Below are 20,395 nucleotides of genomic sequence, written 5' to 3' on the forward strand. Positions count from 1 at the left end.
TAGAAAAAGAAGGACAGAGGGATGGACAGGTGAAAAAAAGACAAAGGACAGGACAGAAATGCAGACAGACAACAACCAAAGCAAACCCCCCAAATGCTTTGTCACAGCCTTTGAATTAAATTCTGCTTCTCCTGCATTGGTTGTTGTCTCATTTGAAGGTGCCAGAGCTGATTAAAAGGTAGAAAAAAAAACCCTACGAAAGACCCCACACCCAAAGAACAGGAACCCCCACTTTGCTTTTTGTTAAATGTGGAAATAAAGGTAAACCTTTCCAGAGGAGCATTTGCTCAGCAACACAGAACTGAAACCAAAAACTAAAGCTGGACGTGGGAGTATTTTCCTGTAAGCAGAGGTGGCTTAAATTCAGAAATCATTGACAGGAAAAACTTATCAGAGCTGTACAAAGCATTGAAATAGAAATAAATACCAGCAGACAGCAGAAGACAAGGTTTAATAATTGCTAGAAATGTACAAAAATATTCCAATCAAAGGTTGCAGAAGGTGTACCACGGCAGCACGGCGCTGCGAGGAGGGCTGGGCTGGCGCTGACGTCCTGCACGGATGCTGCAGCTGCTGTTTGTGTGGGGCTGGTACATTCTTCAGCACGTTTGTAAGGCAACGTCTCAACTTACAGTTTGATTTTTAATTTTGATAATGAAGACAAGCACAGAGAGAACATCCGTAGCTGCTCCGTAGCGGCTTTATGTGAATACAGAAGGCGGCTGTGAGGGCAGCACCCTCTGCTGATGCCACAGTGGAGGCTGAGTGCAGTCCCATCAGCCACGTCTGCTTTTAATTACCGCACAAACTCACTTGGAAGTGATTGCTGGACAGGAATCCCTCAGCAGTCTTCTGTTTCACATAAGTGCTTGGAACGGGTTGGGTAGGAACGCGGATCATGAAGGAGCAATTCCAATAGCTGACAGGTTTTTTTTTTGCAGTACAGATCAAGAAACGGATTCATTACACCCATTGCCTTCCCCCTTTCAAAAATAACAACAAATTCATAAAACAAATTAAGCCACAAGAAACTATATTAAGAATCTTTCTAAAAAATGAAGCTCTACCTGCCTGCACGGCTGGGAAGAACAGCTACTGCCTTTCTAGGAAGGAGTGCACCGCAGAGATGCTTTGCTAGAAAGGTGCCGAGGCTCTGCTCAGCCTGCAGGTGAGGTCCAGCGAGACCCGAGGCGTCTTCCGTGGCGCTGTTCCCTTCCAGGACTCCCTCCAGGGGAGCAGAGCACCCGTGCTGCCCACCAACGTTCGGCTTAACTCAGAATTTCATTCACTGTTGTAGGTTTGGTGCCGGGCTCGTAAGAGTACTTGGATGCATTTATGTGGTAAAATTAAAACCCACCGTAATTTCAACAATGGAACTCAGGATATCAGAACCCACATCCTGAATTAAACATTGGTTTCTTTTATTATGCCACAATGTAAACATATTTGGTATAAATAACGTTCTCATTGATCTTCATCCAGTTGTTCCAAAAGAGTCCGCCTCTGCTTTTCCAACTCCCCTTCGCTCAGCTCGCTGCCCGAGGTGTCCCAGTTGCCCTGCAGGGAGAGAAAGGGTGGTGAGAGCCTCAGCCAGGCTGCCCAGCTCCCGGCTGCAGCCCTGCTGTGTGCCCCCACACCCTGCTCTGTGCAGTGCACGCCTCTGCAGTGCTGCCCGCAGGAAGACACAGATGGGTGCTACGTTTTCCAGCGGGATTTTTCTACAGGTATTTTTAACGCAATACGTTCAGGCTTGGTGTTTCTGATGTCACCTCCCAGAGCGCACAGGGCAGCGCTCAGAGCGAGGCACTGCAAGGGGAAGGGCTGAGCTCCTCCTGTGCCTGCGTTCACAACCACAGCTCAGCTCCTGCTCCTGGCAGATGTCTGCATTCAGCAGGGATCTGGGCCGGCCAAAGCGGATTACGTTCAGAAGGCGCAGCAAAAAGCAGCCGTCTGCCTCCCACCTCTCCAAGGTGAATCATACAGGGAAGGGCAGCACCATCAGCGCAGCGCAGCTGAGCCGGGTGAGGCAGAGCACCGCCCCTCATCGCACCCAAAGACAGTGCCGTTCCACTCACTGATTCCCATTCACACACATCTTTGAAACGCTGCTCTAACCCTTCCAAAACAAACAGTACACAGAACCATCACAGCGAAGAGTCAGACCACGGGCACAGCTACGCTTCTATGTGACTTTCCAGCTCAAAACGTGCAAGAATTAAGATTTTCTTCCAGTATGAGACCAGCAGCAGCCCAGCACTACCACAGCAGTGATGAGAGTACTCAAATTACAGAATGCTGCACAATCACCTCAGTGTTTAACCAGCTGTCCTGCTCCTCTCCTTTGAGATCAATCTGGCCAATCGGATGGAAAAAAGACAAGCAGTTTGATCATAGAGAGTACTCTGCCACACTGCAGGCTAAGCTTCAGTACCATCTATCAAACAGGCAGCCTCATTCACACCATACCTCAACCAGCAACAAGTAGTATTGGGCCAAATAATAAATCCATCAGTAACAAATGCTAAGTGAGGGCATAGAATCTGCATGATTTGGCTCTGCTTGAACATCTGGTTCTTTCTTATATATGGAATTGGAACATGAATAAAGCTTTAACATCTTACTTGAAGTAAACTCTTTATGAAGCTATAGAGTTTGCATACTCTAGCATCCCACTGATATACAAAGCCCAAAGGCATCACATAAAAAGGAAATAAGAAAGCTTACAGAATCTTTTCCAGGTCGTTTTTTAGTCGGAGATTTATGTTTTGATTCAGATCTTTGTCTAGCTCTATCCTTTTCACTTTCTCTCTCTCTTTCTTTTTTGTCTTTTTCTCGTTCAATATCAGATTCTGGTGAATCCTTTGTAATAAAGGGAAAATATTAAATATCATTATTAAATGTATTAGGTATAATGGTTTACAAAATACAGCTCAGAAATGTCTGATTTCATTCTAAGATAGGCCACTTTAGAAAGAAACTGCTGGAAGTGGCTTTGAGTTTAACACCTCCTAGTAACCAGGGCAGAAATAAGTAATGCAGAAAAACATTACTGAAGTTATTTCAGAAGGAGAGAGTCCTAAAAAACGTTCACCATTTTTAGTGCATGCAAAGACAGGGCATGCTGGATCCATGCAATAAATCCCTTCTGTACCCAAGTGCCACTCCTTCCATAACAGCTTTGCAAAGGGTGAAGTCTGCTAAGTGTTCATCTGTTAATGTGGCTGCTTTGCCACATCCGAATGCTCTCATGCTCCTGGACTTCTGCTGCACTGAGGGCTCAGGTGCTGTGGCTGTTTTCATTCTGCATTTCATCCCAGCTAAGTTGATGTGACCCTGTCTGTGCTGCAGTCCTTTGGCACTGACACATCACTCCATGTCTAACACTGCTATCCATCTCCTCTTTGTGAATGCTGCCCCTTCGTGAATGCTGTCCACTGAAGGGCACAGCCAACTGCTCAGATACTGCAGAAACGTTGTTTTGAAAAGTTCTACAGCAACCTGAGTTCAGAGATACCAATTTCCTCCTTTACCTGACACCAAAAATACACTTTGGCCTCAAATGTTGTACACAGAGGATGAAAGCTCTCTTTCTACTCTTTAGGTTCTATTAATGCTGCTGCTCATTTGATGTCAGAGCTGCTAACTCAATCCTGCTACTTAGGCAGACGAAAGGATTGATGCTCAGCATGAGGGGAAAGGAAAAGATGCTGGGATTCTATCCAGCACTCCACAACAGAAGTAACTCCAAGACACGCTGCGATGACAAGCAGCCACTAGCAGGATACTGCAGTCCTTCATATTTGCCTCTGTAGTTGCAGTTTAAACCCCCCATGTTACTGTTCTAAATGGTTTTAAGCTACACATAACAAGGTCTGATCCAGAGAACTGCTTGCTATAAAGCCAGCTGGTAACTGCCAGTGTTTAACACACAGGATTACTGTGGCTGACCATGAGGTGTCACACTGAGCCTTAAGCCAACTCAAAAAAGTGAGCTGTACTTACAGACTTATGTCTTCTTTTCTTGCTCTTTTTCTTGTGTTTTTTTGATTTCTTGTAACTCCTCTCTGCAAACAAAAGGAGGGAAATCAGTAAAATTATAATTTAATTATCATTTAATACTGATCTAGTATTAAATGTGAAGGTTGGCAGCCCTGCCTGCAACAGGGGGGTTGGAGCTTCATGATGCTTGAGGTCTCTTCCAACCCAAGCCACTCTACGATTCTATGACAATTACCCAGCAATAAATCAGTAACAGTCATTTTAAAGCAAAGAACAAAAGTCTCATACCAGATTCTGCACTGGAAGAACGCTCAGAAGCAGATCTAGATTCTGAACGCTGCCTTTTCTTCTTTGAATGGCTATCATCATCCTCAGTCTCTGAGCCCTTGAGATACAAGATGTGGTTAGCAAGAGGACAGCAACACCTCCATAGTGACAGGAGCAGGTGTTAAGGCACCGTGAAGCCCCTTACCGAGCGAGAGCGAGACCTCTTCCTGTGGTGCTTTTTGGATTTCTTAGAATGCTTCTTGTTCTTTGAATGGTGATGCTGACACTCGTGCTGGAGTACAACATGAAAAGACAAATGTTAGTCTGCAGGGCACACCGTGAAACCAGTGACAGCTCATCAACCACAAGGCACCTGTAGCTAGCAGTGATTAAAAACCAGTATTACTAATAGCAGTGCCAGTGAAAGTTATTACAAGCTTTTAGTAGCAAGGGAACAGACAGCTTCAGGCATGGATGCACGCAGCTTCTGTTTCCCATATCCTTGCTTCAGTGCTTGCTATTTGAAGTGATTGCTCAGGTTGGCCGAGGATAGAGTGCAAACCTTGCTTTGCAACATTTGAAATTCTGAAATCAAACCATTTTAACATGTACAAACTGCAGTGAGCGAAACAAACTAACATTATATCTCGTTACCTATAAAAGATAACACCTTTCTGAACAAGACTGACGTGCCAAGATTTCTGCAAATCAACTCTTTAACGTGGCTGATCCAGAAGTTAAGGGTGAAACTGTGAAACTACATTATAACCCTCCCACCCACCACCAATAAATCGCTCACGGTCAAAAATCAAACAGACAAAGTGTGAATGTCCCACAACTCTACAATAAATCAGGGAATTCTGATGTTAACTTTTGAAAATCCTCGCGGTGCACATCAGAACAACACCACGGATCAAATAATTCTAACACATTTCTTCTCTGCCTTTTTTTCCAAGACGAGGTTTTAATATCCATACTTTTTGGTAATGCAGCACATCCCTGTCTGTATAATATAAGAACCAATCAACTAAGTATTGTATACCATATATTCTCTCCTCAGGAAAAGATAAAATAAGAATTACCTCGAGTATATGTATGAAATCTTTGAATATTCTTTTCCTTTCAGACTCTAGAGTGATATCTTCAAATGCTGGTTCCTTCACAAATCTGTCTCTGATCTGAGAAATAGCAATGAAGTACCGACATGAAACGCAGACATTCTGAAGTTTAAAGATGACATAACTGCACCAGCTGGGAAAGCCACGGTGCTGTTAAAGGCTCAGATTGTTTCTTGTCAGCTTTACCACCAGCGGGATCTTTAATACAACTGCACAAATGGATACACATGCATGCAGAATTGCTTGTTTTTCTGCATATGCCTCACAAGCTCAGTAAAAGCACACTGTCTACCACGAAGTGTGCTTTGACAGGAAAGGTTTTAATCTTACCAGAACAAAGTAAGACTTTTAACTAGACAGAGTGCTTTTATCTCCTCTTAAACCATTCACTTAAAAATAAACCAAACAGAGGTATTGATAGAATTCAATTTTTCAACTCCAATTCTGATGTCTGCTGAAGAGGTGACTCATTCCTATGGGTCTGTGTTGTACAGACAGAAACCACCAGCAGAGAGAATCTAGGCTTAGTTGTTGGCATGTAGCAGCCAGTTGAGTACAATTGGAATGACTTCCATAAGAAAGCAGCAATACATACATCTTCCCAGACAGCATCCAGCTCGATGGGAGGAGTAGCCTGTTTCAGCATACTCTTGAAGGCAGACTCTTTCCGCTTCATTTTGCGAGCTTCTTCTTTTTCCCTTTCTCTTTCACGGGCTTCTGCCTTTTCCAGCAGCTGCATGACATTGAAGTTGTGAGACCATTTGAATAATATTGAAACAGAAGATTAATTTCAGTTTCATGCAATCTTTGGAAAGCCCAACGACATTCATCTTTGGAGTTTTCTATTTATCACTGCCCAAGACTTCAAAGCACAGAGCGGTGTTTCTCCAATAGAAATAGTTGTAACAGTGCAGGGAACACTTTTGTTTTACAGGGATTTCATATTGTATTCTTATTATTCATACTTACACTATTGAAAGCCAGCTTGATATTTCCTGCATCTAAAGTGGTGGCTCTCTTAGTTGAACTGATGACTGTAACAAAGTCTTCGAAAGAAGTGTTCACTTCAACTACAAATCCTTTATCCTGTAAATAAACAAACAAACAGATTTACTTTCTTGGCAAGGGGGTGAGTCAGGAATTGTCACACTAATAGCACTGCATGGGACTTCCCACTGTATTCATGGCATATCTTCCAAAAGAAAGGGAAGAAAAACAGCAAAACGGGGCAATTTCCCCTCTCACCTTTAAGATATCTTTTATGATCTTCTTTTCATCATGATAACGTGCTTTTAAGTCTTCAACATAGAACTTGAAGAGATCAAGTGCTGTTGATCCTGATGAAGAAACTAGATAAGTCAAAAGCTAGCTCTAATAAAAGAGCTGCGTTTTTTTTAATTATTTTTAATTTTAAAACAACATACAAACAACCCTGCTTCACACTGCCCACACCTGAGAGCTTTAGGCCTTACTTTTTACAGGGTTGGAAATATTCTTACCAGGCTGACCAAGCATGCTAGTGAATCTGATGTCAGAGCTTATGGTTGGGTACAGCTCCATCCAAGAGGACATTGAATGTAACTGGCCGTGCTCGTGCAGCTCATCTAAAAATATCTGTAAAATACATAAACTACTCATCAGCTTATCCCCAAGAAATAGAAAGCACAGACTGTGTAATCATTTGACATGTCTAAGACAAACAGCAGGTCCACCAACCTGAAAAGATTCTCTGTTTTTCCGCTGCCGCCTTCTTTCTCTCAGTAAACTTTTCTGTTTTTCTTCTTCCTCCTCTTTTTCCAGTGCCCTGATGTGTTCCTCAAAGCAGATCAGCGCATCCTCCTTATCCATATCTAGCAACAGGTAACAACAGAGTAAGTGTTAAGTAGTGACACCAACTCTACAATGTTTCTTAAGAGATAACTAACTGCTGCCAAATTTATTACTGATGGAGTGAGGGAAGATTCACTGACCACTGAAATATTTGCTGCACAGGTCTGTCATATAATCCAACAACAACAAAACCAACGCACTTCTCCTCCAACCTGCCCAAATTCTCACTGTCAGTACAGAGCACAGAAGTCTTGACGAGAAAAACAATCTCCCTTCTACTACCCCCAGGTATCTTACAAACATGAGGAAGAAGTCAGAACACAGAGCCTCTGTCAAATACTTCTGTGGCTGTACAAATGCATATGCTGCTCTTAAAACACAGGATCAACCCAGTTATAAGAAAATCAGGTCAGAATGAAAAAGCCTACTTTCTCACTCTAGAATAACGGTTACTTTTAAGTAAACAAACACAGCAGGACCTCAGTCTAGCAGAAGGAAGCCTAACTATCTGCCACACTGGTTATGCTGCCAAATAATTCTTCAAATTTCAGGGGGTAACCTGGATACCAAGGTAGCTGGATCTCCAGGGAAAAGGAACCCCTTGTTTTATCACTGAGAGTACATCAATAATGCTTTCTGAAGCTGACTCAGCTCCCCCAAAAGTAAGACACCAGATCTCTCTATTCCTGCTGCTCACTGGCTGTCACAGCCACTCCTGACTGTGGAAGAGCAAACCTTAACCAGGAATCCTCACAAATCCATTCCCTCATTCCCAATAAACGTATGGACTTTTTACATACTCTGAAGTTCCTCATCTTCTGCAAACGTAGGGTTGTCCATCAAGTACTGCTGAGCCTCTGACCAAGTAGTGCAGTAAGTGACATTAGCCATGTTATCAAGGATGTTCTTCAGAGCTTCCCAGTTCCTCTTCCGTAACTGTTTGGCTTGTTCCTGCAAAGAAAATGCAGCAATGCTCACACCTGGTTCTCAAATGTCTAGGCTACAAATTCCTTCCCTTTGCCTGCATTTTAACTGTCCCTGAGCAATGCACAGAACTGCACTGCTTGCAAGATTTCTGTACCCAGTGGAATTGATCAATTTACTTGCAAGTGAAAAGAACAGCTCTGAAAGAAAATTACCTTTTCTTTCTTAGAGAGAAAAAACAAAACATCTTCATAAATCTCCAGGCGGTCACGCTCAGATATTGCATTCCAGACCTCCATCTCCCCAAACATTTGTTCAGCTTTTCTGTACAAAACAAAGAAAAAGCATACAATAATTTATTGGTGATGACTGATTTTAAATGCCCCCCTGGCTTGCAATCACGTTAATCAACTGCTTCATAAGCAGTAATTCTTTTGTGCAACATCTCCCTAATTTCTGTCATGGGCAGCCTGGGTGACAGCTTTCTCTCTTCGATATGCAAATAAAAATCCAACCTGAATTTTACTTACATTCTTTCAAACTGAGCACGTGTGCCTTCCTATAAATATTTTAGTTACAGGCCAAGGTAAGCATTGCCAGGAGCAAACTGGAAAGATTTAAGGACAAACTTGTCGAGTTCATAAAGAGCAGAAGTTGATTTCAGGATGCCCTTACTTGTATCGTGTTGTGGATGTCATCTTCTCATGGTTTTCCAGAAAACGTTGGAAGGACTCTTTAGCTTCTTTGTATTTTGATCTCGCTTCTTCTTTTTCTTCTTTTTCTGTTTGAACTTTGTAAGCATTAAAGGCTTGCTTTTTTTCACTCAGCTTTGCCAAAGCACTTTGTATCAAAAAGAAAACACGAATTACAGGAAAGGTAATTACATTTAAAAATCAAAACCGAAGACCCAAAGCACGAAACAGATTTGAGTAACCCAAATCTTTGAGACAAAATTAAACGTGATCTAGGCGACCAGTCACAGTCCTGCCTGTCCCTCAGGGTTACTATCAGGTTGTATTCACCCATTTCACATTGCAATACTACTTTCACAGTGGATACAGGCCACTTTTCTGTGAATGTTTATGGCAGGCACCCATTTCAAAATAACCTAGAAAGTATTTATCTCCATCGTGATCAAAAGTGTGTCTTTGTTCCTAAGCAAACCATATCAAAAACTGACAACTGCCACATCCTTCCCATATCAGGAATTAATGCTAGGAGTTGTACTTCACATAAGTGACACCAGTCCAGTCCAGCCCTCATTTACAGAGATGTATTATGAGTAAAGAACCAGGCAGTACCTGTATCTAGGATCATTAATGATCATCTTCATGGCTTGCTCCCAAGAAGCATTGGATGGAACTCGCTGTCAAGACATTACATCATTACTGATCACATGTAGCATCAACATCCAACAGTGAAAGAGAAATGCACTACACTTCTGGGGTTAGGAATACATTCTTTGTTTTGAAATTGACTTCACAAAAAAAGAGATTATCTCTATGAAATGGACTTCACAAAGAAATTATCTCTAAAACAGACCAGCTTATGGGAATGCTGCATCCCAAACTTCAGTTTGCCATCCTTCTATATGGATCTCTAACCTGTCTCTGAAGCCCCTAGTGAAGGTGCCCATCAAATTACTCACTGCTCCAGACTGAAGTCTGGAGAAGCACCAAATGGTTACACACTGCAGTGGTTACACATTGCAGTGGTTAGTTTACATTACAGTGGTTATGATGTGTCATGTAAAAGGTAGGAAAGAAAAACAACTGAGAGCTCTGACGAAAATCAGACACCTTGCTCCTCACTCAAAATGTTTCTGATAAAGGCTTAAGCCATCTATGTTGGTTTCACAGCATTCTTCTTGTCTCAGATTTCTTGTCTAGTATCTAAATCCTCTTCCCTCAGTGTGAACAACTCTTAACAACAACAGATCTCGAGCCATTCCTGGTAAATGCAGCTTTGGTAGCTACAAAGCAGAAAGCTGACTGAAATACCTTTTCTTTTAGGAGTTCTTTAAATGCCTGTTTTGCTTCTTCTTTTGTATTCCAGGTGTAGGTTTTTTTAACTGGCTGCGCATCATCGCCCTCCTTCTTTGAAGCACTATCAATAAAAATTAATGATTTTAGTATTTAAGCATTTTTTTCCTAAGTTAGAACCACCAAAGAGCCATTCAAGGTAAACATATAACGTTACCCCAGAGCACTATGGAAAATTTATGAAGTGTTTGAACCACAGACAGTTCTCTAGCACCTTTAGGTGAAGGCTGGTAAGAGGAAGGCATTCATTTTTCTAAAAACAGGTTTAATGCTCCTTCCTCATATTCATTGAGATTGATGTTTACGTTTCACTAACTAGCTGTCAAAGCAGACCAGACAGCTGGAATGAGAGGTGAACCAAATCTGCACAGAAATAACAAACTGCAGGAGAGCTGAATCCCACACAACAGGACTTACTCTGCTGAACCGTCCTGCTTGGAGTCATCGGCTGCGTTAGCAGCACTTTCTGCACTCTGCTCCTGTGCTGCAGGTGCTGAACTTGCTTGCTGCCCCTGATCCTCAGCTGTGGCTGCAGCGGCACTCTCGTTTTCTACCACAGCAGAGGCAGCAGTGCTTTCTGTTTCGGAGGCTGCAGCAGTGCTGGCAGCACCAGCTGTGGCTGCCTCAGCAGCAGCCGTGGCTGAAGCAGCTGTGTTGGCTGCATCGGCTGCAGCAGAAGTTGCTGAAGCAGATTCTTCAGTCTTGGTGCTGCAGGTATGAAAAATAGGAACAATCACATTCAAGCCCAGGAAGAGGTAACGGCTTAGGGAAGGCTGTAGCTGAAGGACATTAGTGATGTTTAGGAGCTGTTACTAAAGGCATACCTCAGAAGAGCTCTGAAATAGGAAATGCTTTACTGAACCTGCTTATCTATGTCGACCAGTCATTTCACTTCAAAAGAAAGCTAGAACATAGGATTCACTGAGATGAGAGGGCTGGAGCAGCTCTCCTATGAGGAAAGGTTGAGGGAACTGGGCTTGTTTAGCTTGGAGAAGAGAAGGCTGAGGGGAGACCTCATTGTGGCCTTCAGTGCTTGGAGGGAGCGGATAAACAGGAGGGGGAACGGCTGTTTGTGAGGATGGATGGTGATAGGACAAGGGGAATGGTTTGAAACTGAGACAGGGGAGGTTTAGGTTGGATCTGAGGAGGAAGTTTTTCAGCCAGAGGGTGGTGAGGCACTGGAACAGGTTGCCCAAGGAGGCTGTGGATGCCCCATCCCTGCAGGCATTCAAGGCCAGGCTGGATGTGGCTCTGGGCAGCCTGGGCTGCTGGTTGGTGACCTGCACACAGCAAGGGGTTGGGACTGGATGAGCATTGTGCTCCTCTGCAGGCCATTCTGTGATAATTAAGAATTTCTATATATTAAGGTACTATTTGGAATGAAAATCTGCAAGGGCCATGTTTTAGGATTCAAAGACAAGAGTCTACTCTTAAAAAAGTAACAGACAGCCTAATATAAAACACAACAGTAGTATCAAAGTGAAAACACACCTGTTTTCTTCAGCTTTGATCAGTGCTAGAAGAGAAAAGGAAAAACAACAATTAAAATACAGCTTTAGCAAAAAATTGTTTTGTGCATTGTAAAAAGTTGCTGTAGGCACAATTTGGCTTTAAATATTCTGTTCCTATTCCCCTTTAAAAACTGCGAAAAATACCATCTAAAACAAACTGTAGAAATCCCACTGAGTAAAGATTAAAGGTACATTTCTCCATTTAAAATAATTATTTCAACTCCAACAGACTAGTTTAAAGAACAGATAAAGTCAGGCTTACTGGAATGCATCTTTCTTTTTTATTCTAACAGTCACTGATGCTTATTCTATGCAGACCTTTTTGTACTCATTTCATACTCAGCTGATTTTGTCATTTTTCTTTTTTGTCAAGATCTTATTTCCCTCACAACACCAAACAAACTGTGCTAAAAGTGAAGAACAAGAGCACATTATGCTTGGAAGGCCAGAAAAAAGGGCCATTTTCTTTACAACAGGGAAGAGCAATACAAGCGTACCTACCAATTGCATTCACAGCTGCTCAAAATAATTTCAAAAAACATAAGCAAATAACACTTAAGCAAAGTCTTACACACAATTCTGCCTCTCAGTAGACAAACTCTGTTTTCATTACAAAGCATATCACTGTTTCTCAAATTCTTCCAAGAAACCACAACAAAGTGACAATAATTCTTACTCAGTTATGAGCTACAGAGTTATTACAGAAATCCAGCACCTTTTATCCTGATTTCCCAAGTGGATGTGGGTTGCTATAGTGGCCCTTTAATTCCTGCCCTCCCTCACCAACCTGAACATAAATCCTACTAAAAGTTTCTATAGGTTTCCAAAGGACTGACTGCTAAGTAAGGCAAAATGGGTCTGCAGTGGGTCTGAAATGAAGAGCTGAAGCACTGCCTGATGTAATGACAGAGTATTCACCCAGCCCTGAATAAGCTGTTACATACAAATTCAGTTCCCATTTATGGACACGAGGAGGAGCTGCTGCTGCTGCTGCCACATAAGCAGGGAAAAATGAAGGGTATAAAGGAGGTGAGGTAGAAAACACAGAACCGAGAGCTCCACAGGTATCTCAGGCTTCATTCTAACTTGCATGACTAATGCTTAACAGATCTGTACCTCCTATGCTTACAAAGATAACAAAGTTTTGCAACAGCACAGCAGTCCTCTGCCATCCCCTCTGCTCATCCCTGTCACAGACATTACCTTCCAGATCTTCGAGTTCTTTGGGTTTTGCCCAGCGTGATTCCTTAGTTTGGGAGTTATAGTAGTATGGCTTTCCAGAATCAGATTTGTACTCTTTCCAGGGGCACTTAGACAGCAATTGCTAATGGACAAAAAAACAATAAAAAAAAATCAAACTTACAGTAATATTTTAAAACTAAAGAGGTTGCTAGAAGTGAGCCTGTAATACTTCCAAGCCAAGTGATAATTTAAGGACCAACGAACACATGGGATCATGTTCACTGTGTTCACTGACCCTTGATACTCTAGTGACACAAACACATCACTGAGGTACGTGCCATCCTTTCAATAGGGGAAATTTACTTTAGAATTGAGGAAAAAATGCTAAAATTTTGTTTAGTTTGCAGCTTCAAGTTGCACCAATGTAAGGAGGGTGGTAAAATTAGAAAAGTTGCAAAAAAAACATTTATAGGGATTTGCTCCCACTGATAAAAATCCATTGGCACAGCTATGCCAGGTGGTAGCCATGGCGGTGAACTGTGCCTTCACACAAAGTCACACAACAGTCTGTCTGAATCGTTACCTCAGCAGGTGTTTTAAGATCATCTGGCTTCTCCCACGTGGACTGCTTTGTTTCAGTGTTGTAGTAATAGGTTCTTCCATCAGGTGATTTGTGTTCCGTCCACGTCGATTTCTAGGAAAGTTAAACAGAACATTAATGATGAATGCTGACCAAGATGCTACTGAAAGCCACTAAAACAAATTCAGTACAAATGGAAAGCAGATAAACCTGTTTAGAGTGCTCCTCACTGCCCGAACTGTTGGTCGTGGCTGTTTGCTGAGCTGCACAAACCACGGGATGTGTTGTCTGAGGGTGAAACAAAACAGAGCTCTGAAAAGACATTCTGGTTACTATTTGTTTTTCATTTCAGTGTGCATATTAAATACACTAAATCATTCAGCAGCGACGGAAAGGCAGCAAAACAACAGCTAAACAAATTTGAGTCAGCACTGCCTTCAGTAAACGTCATTTGCAAAGCACACCTGTGTTAAGGAACAGCACGACAACTGCAGACAGATTTCTACCATGTGCACTGGAACTGCCAAAGCAAAACATTCATCAGTATGGAAGGTGTAAAAAGTTACCCCAACATAAGAAAGATAAAAATCTGCTTATAAACTGCTCAGTGATACACAGAGGGGATTTAGGGATTAAGAAAAAGGAACGACTTTCACTCTTCTTCAGTCCCTTGCAAAGACATTAAGTTGAAAAGAGGCAGCTGTAAAGTACCTAGGCTGTAATTCACATGCTGTTCAGGTAGGTCAAAAATACCTAAAGAAGGTCACGTGGAGCTGCCACGTCTACTTGGAAAACCAGAAATAAATAATTTCACCGTTAAAAAATGGATGTAAATAAGCTTTAGCTCCAGCTTAGCTCCAGCTCAATCCCTTTAAATGAAAATGCTGCGGTCACAAAAACAATCATGGCACCCATCTGTACTTGACAGAGCAGAAGAAAAGCACCAGGAGCTATTAGTTTTAACGTTAATTTCAGATTGATAATTAATGAAATCTTAAGTCACAGACAGAGCAGCAAGCTTTGTATCAAGAACAAAAAACAGAAAGACAAGGTTTTATTTTACATCTGCAAAGCAATGTTTGCACAACACCACACTCAGAGACGTCCACAATTTTGGTGTTCACTTACCTGAGTTCCAGGAGGTGTCACACCTAATTGAAACAATAAAAAGAAAAGTTTGGTTGCTTTATTTTTTCATATAAGAATGCAAAAAGATTTCAATGAAAATATTAAATGTTTTTATAAGAAACAATGAAGATAAATGATGCTTTAAAGAAAAATGTGTATATTTTTTCAAGACTTGACCTAACTTTGGGAAATGCTCTGAAACAGTAACAAAGAACTTCTACTTACCTACTTGTGCATCCATGCTGTTCACCCCTGGCTGTGGAAACAAAGGACAGATATTTAAGTACTGACTGCACCTGTAACTTCATCAGTACATACAGTGCTTATCCCAACAAGGGCAAGTGCAAAATAAATCACACTGCTTCTAATCAGCTGCCTGGAAATGACTGCTCACATAGATCACGAAGCAGAGTCAACCTGCACAGCAGTGGGTGAAAGACCATCACACTCCTATGGAACAAAGACACAAATATAATAATCCTGCTGGCCTCTGTGATCTTCAGATTACATTTGAGACTTGGAGATGGCACTGTCCAAGAGACAGCCAACACTCTAACTCAGAAGTTGGAATTTTACAAGGCAAGTCATCAGGGTTACAAAAAAGTCGCATTTTTTCTTTCACCTACAGGTTATTTTAAGCTCAGAAATACTAAAAACTTTATTTTGCTTTAAAATGCTTTGCAGGCTGTGGTGTGCTTGCCACTGCAGAGAGGTACAAGGGTGCTGCTGTAACAGACACGCTCTGTCTCACACACGTGCATAAAGGTGTGAGTGAGCTCCTGCTATCTCTGCCATGAGGGTTACACGTGCAATTAAAAGCTGGAGCCCTCTGTAATGCTTCTTTGCCTCATGAACATCACATGTCCACCTACTTAACAAAAATTCAGCCCTGACTGAGTTCCAGAAAAGCAATCTGACAGAATATGTAAAAACAGCAGCAACAACAAAAAAAACCAGAACATAAATAGAATAAATTAGACTGAGCCTAGCACTGATTCCCTCCTTCCCTTTCCAATTTCTTTTGGCTCCAAATATCACCAAATATCTGAGTTTTTTTCCATAAGCATCAGTTATCAGAATCTGTAACAACTTCAGCATGGGGACAGAGGAGAATTACCAACTTCTCTGTGCTTGGTAGCTTTTAAAACACTCAGCACAGTAGTGAACACTTACATGAGCACAGGAACCAACAAAGCCCTGCTGCCATGAATTTACCTCAGCAGTTATTAAACTTTACTTAAATTACACCAAGAGTGTAACACACAACTCATTAAACAACAAAGAACAGCAAAGAACTAAGAGGCAGTACTTGATGAAGGCCCAACGCTTCAGTTAACATCCTTTCCCTAGCATCAGCACTTAGTGTGAGCAGTGTCCTCTCTACTACTGCCATCAGCAACACCTTTCTCATTTCTAGTTGAAGAAAAGCAAAGGCACACCTAGGTGCTAATCCAAAACAAGAGACATACAGACATGTTACCATAGGGAAAAGTAAAATTAAACTCACCGGAACCGTAGGCTGCATAGCAGCTTGGGACATGTGAGACATCATCATTCCAGGCATGACTGACTGCATCATTCCAGGCATCTACAATTAAACAGCATTTCAGTACACCTCGTGGTGTTGCCCAAGGAGGCTGTGGATGCCCCATCCCTGCAGGCATTCGAGGCCAGGCTGGATGTGGCTCTGGGCAGCCTGGGCTGCTGGTTGGTGACCTGAACACAGCAGGGGGTTGGGACTGGATGAGCATTGAGGTCCTTTGCAACCCAGGCCGTTCTGTGATATTTCAGACATTTAATATGATAGTTCCTTTTTGGTTTAAAATAATTAAATGATACTAAATTTCAAAACAGGCTTATAAAGAATTTGGCAACATAAGTTAAGCTTGCAGAACTCTGATTTCCTTCTGATTCCTACAAAACCTACATGAGGAATAACACAGCCCCACATTCCAAAGTCATGCATGAAGAAATAACAAACACAACTACTGTAGCTACAGAAGAGCAACAATAAATACTACGTGCAATCCTTTAGATGAGCTGTTACTGAAATTCCTAAAACAGGAAAAATAAAGGTTTGTAAAGATCTCCTCAAAGCTCCAGGGCCACGTGGAATTAATTAAACACAGAAAGGTAAGCTCTGATTAGTTCTGCTCCCAAGTTTTTGCTGCTTTCAATTTGTTTCCCTTTCCTCTTAGCTCTGCAAGAAGTTGAAAGAAACACCTGACAGGGACACTGAAAGAATGCATTTCTCCAAAGAACTTCAGTATGAAGAGATCTATTCCATTTAAACATCAAAACCTAGAATGTTTCTGAGCTTTTTTTTTTTTAAACATCTGAACAAAACCCCTCAATATGGACATACAATATGAAGCCATACATGATGTGAACTTGGCAATGGGGATAAATACAGTATCACAGACAACCAATTTTGAGTCTAGACTTGTATGTGAGTTTGCTGGGAGGTCTGATGAGACACACAAAAAAAAAAAAAGCCACAGAGCTGCTACCCAGATAAGCTGCCTTTGCTCAGATATTTCTGCTTACAGTCTTTCAGAGGGATGGTTATGCAGAAGTCATGCACTGAAGTGATATATACTGAGAAGTTGTACTGGAAGTTTAATATTTTGCATGCTTAGCACTACTTTTTTGCTGATATGGCTTCTAAGAACTACTAAGCCATTAAAAGAAAATGACAAAAGGAACAAAATACGTAATTTAGGTCCCTTCCTGTAGGACTTTTTGGTCACTGATCCCAGATAGACCTCTACAAGTCAACCCCCTTCAACCTTTCAGTTATGTCCCTTTCCCTTTATTGTCCTTGTCAGGCTGGCCAAGTGACCCCAATCCCCAGGGAGCATCAGGGTACCATTCTCCTCATCTTGCACCTTGTGCAGAGAGAGGGATACGGGGTAGGGCTACTGCTCCACCCTCATTCCATAACATTTTCTTGCAAGGATGAGGAAGGAAAGAAAGACTGGAAGGCAGCCCATCCTATTCCTTGACTTCCTGTACAAGCTGGAGAAGAAAGCACTCTTGCCCCACTGCTGCTTCCATCTAAGAGAGCTGTGAGATTGTTGCAGCTTCTAAAAGTCCTAGCCCAGGTCCTCCAGAAACCCTGAACGCTACTTGGGCTCTGTGTGATGCCAGCCCAACAAAGGAAAGGAAAAAATAAGGACTTCCTCTGCACGATGCTGACAGGAGGTCATACTACTGTTGCTATTGCCTGTGCAAACAGTCACTGAAGAGTGGTTCTCTTCAGAAAGAAGAAGAACAAGCTACAGGAATGTTCCATCCTGCAGAGTTTTACAAATAAACCTCTGATAGATGCTGGAAGAAAGAGCTTATTATCCAAGGCCAATGCAAGCTGACACTTTCATACTTTTGGTGTGAGTGTGTCACTGTCCTGTCCCATCCTCAAAGCCATAGAATAACTGAGCTCCTCCCTTCCAAGCCATTTGCTTGCAGCTTTTTACTCTACTCTATTCTTGAGTTCTCCATCTCTATTGCTCACTAAAATATTGTAGACTGAAATACTCACAGAATGAGTAAGAACAGTGGAACAGAAGTTAAGACAAACATACCTCTTAAGCAGAGGAATAAAACAGAATTGCTGTTTGAGTTTAATAAATACAAAGAAAAATTCACACTGTTAACTGCCATATTAATGGTCAAGTTCTCCTAATCTACTACTGCATTATTTTTGCCACTCTAACAGGCTACAAAACCATGCTGAAGATTCCTCTCATGCTTTTACATACGAGCAAAACAAGAAGCCCCATCCACAGGCTCTACCCAAGGTACTGCAAAGGAAAACAAGCAAGGAGTTGCCTGCACGACCCTGAAGGCTCTTCTCAGAGCATTACTCACTCACGTCAGCCTCTCACCAGCCTAATCTTCTCTATCATCTAGTTGATCCCTCGGTTTTTCCTAAGGCAAGCTGCTATGACAAGCAGTAGTACTGAAGCATTTCTAACAAACAGAAAGAGAACTGCTTCCTTCAGAAGTTCAAAAATTAATCAGAAAGCACAAAGGCTTTTTCATTATCGAGAATAAAATTTTAAACGTGCAAAAAGCACAGCTCTGATTCTGGCTACTCTACCTGTCAGCTTACTTTCACTGGTGTTGATCTGAATGGCCGAGTTTCTTTTTCAAACTGCATAATATGTTAGCAACAACAGTATAGTACACAGCTACAATTCACTGTCTAGGTTTTAAGAGGGAATTCTGCAAATCTCAAGTCTTAATTAATTCTTCCCTGCATCTCCTTATAGTCTTCATCTGCATGCACATAACAGCCAAGAATTAGAGAAACAAGAAGCTCTCTTATTTCAACATCTGAGAAGAACCAAAGCTTTCTGATTCCAGTATGTATTAAGATGACATTTTTACTGCTTCAAAATCTAAAAAAAATATATCTAGCAATAAGCTTTTTATTAAAAAATAATAAAAAAAGATCAATACCTACATCTATTTACAACCAAAGCTCTAAACAAAGTGCATCAATTACCTGTCACAACACGAAGAGTTTCAGCATTTTCTGCACACATAGGAACAGTGGCACAGAACACCCTGAATTATTAACCTCATTTGCTCAAGCTACTGGATGCAACTTACCTACACTGGATGACCTAACATCATTATGGGAAGAAAGAAGAGAAAAAAAATCATAAAAATGGCTCACCTGCCCCATTGGTGGTCCTCCCATTGGGGGCATCATCTGAGGCATCATGCCATGTGGAACTGGGGGCATGTTTGGTGGCCTCTGACCCATAGGGTGCATCCCCATGGGCGGGTAATGCGGCATCCCCGGGTGTCCCATCTGAAAGACAGCAACAAACAAGAAGTGAGCATGAAGCCAACAACCCCCACGTCCCTCAAAAAGCACTGATAACAAAGAGATGCTCAACGCTGAGCTGGAAGTTATTTACTTCACTTTGGCTTTTAGCTCAATCCTGCCCGGCAGCAAGCAAGGTAATGACAATTAGCATTCAGTCTCCCACATCCCCCGTCAGAGTTTGAGAACTAACAAGGGCATTTAAATTTTCAAAATCAACATGCAAACAGGAAACAAAACTCTGATAATCATTTATCTTATGGCTTGTCACAGAAAAACACACTGAACTTAAGAGTTTCTGCATGCACGTCTACACAGCTCTGATCAATGCAAGTCACCCTGCGGGACGAGCAACATCTTTCTCCTTGTGACCAAAACACATCAAGTTACATCAAATATGAGCATTGCTACCTTCTTTCCCCTCAAACATGGGGCTGATGGGGAAACGTCTGAGATATATATGTACGTGTACATATACCAAAGTGCAGCAAAAGCCTTGTGTTTGGGTGGCTGTGCACGGAGCCAGGAGCTGGCCTCGATGACCTTTCTGAATCAGGATGCTCTACGACTCCATTCCAGCCATTGGCACCAGCTGTAGTAATGGGACAGATGCTGGGAGGGATTTTACTCTGAAAACCTACAAGCCTTAGCTCTGTATTTCTGTATGCATGTAAATGCCCTACCATTGCTAACAGGAAAACAGTCCCTAAACAAACGACCGCTCCAGAACGGATCCTTACAGGAAGAATAAAAAAACAAGTATCACAGAACCATTAAAGTCGGACGTCCACGACCTGCAGGCTCCCCCCCCTCAGCACTACACGAAGATTTCCCGCCCCGCAGCGCCCCGAGTCCTGCAGAGCCGCGCCGCCTCCCGGGGCGGAACCGCGCCCTGCCCTCCCCCGCACTCACCATAAGAGAGCTGCGGTCCACGGCGCCGGGCCGCATGGAGGGGCTGAGCAAGCTGCCCCCGCCGC

General features: G+C 42.2%; 1 protein-coding gene across 5 annotated transcripts; it reads right to left on the reverse strand.

The window, feature by feature from the left end:
• Positions 1-432: 432 nt before the first annotated feature.
• On the reverse strand, positions 433-20,389 carry PRPF40A (pre-mRNA processing factor 40 homolog A). 5 transcript variants are annotated; one of them, XM_010713972.2, is made up of 26 exons: positions 20,331-20,389; positions 19,266-19,403; positions 16,089-16,169; positions 14,807-14,837; positions 14,582-14,604; positions 13,664-13,765; positions 13,457-13,567; positions 12,895-13,015; positions 11,672-11,696; positions 10,598-10,888; positions 10,139-10,244; positions 9,440-9,504; positions 8,814-8,978; positions 8,354-8,462; positions 8,015-8,165; positions 7,101-7,234; positions 6,884-6,998; positions 6,630-6,721; positions 6,354-6,470; positions 5,980-6,117; positions 5,349-5,444; positions 4,472-4,558; positions 4,288-4,384; positions 4,003-4,064; positions 2,725-2,859; positions 433-1,557 (listed from the first exon to the last, which is right to left on the reverse strand). In XM_010713972.2, exons 1-26 carry the CDS (start codon positions 20,364-20,366, stop codon positions 1,465-1,467), a joined length of 2,721 nt encoding a protein of 906 aa, XP_010712274.1. In that variant the 5' UTR covers positions 20,367-20,389; the 3' UTR covers positions 433-1,464. The 5 variants fall into 5 exon arrangements, with proteins under 5 accessions (XP_010712274.1, XP_010712273.1, XP_010712276.1 ...); XM_010713971.2 differs by having other exon boundaries at positions 6,630-6,733; XM_010713974.2 differs by lacking the exon at positions 2,725-2,859 and having other exon boundaries at positions 6,630-6,733.
• Positions 20,390-20,395: the final 6 nt, after the last annotated feature.

This window comes from Meleagris gallopavo, chromosome 7 (genome assembly GCF_000146605.3).
Source record: "Meleagris gallopavo isolate NT-WF06-2002-E0010 breed Aviagen turkey brand Nicholas breeding stock chromosome 7, Turkey_5.1, whole genome shotgun sequence".
Classification (NCBI taxonomy): domain Eukaryota; kingdom Metazoa; phylum Chordata; class Aves; order Galliformes; family Phasianidae; genus Meleagris; species Meleagris gallopavo.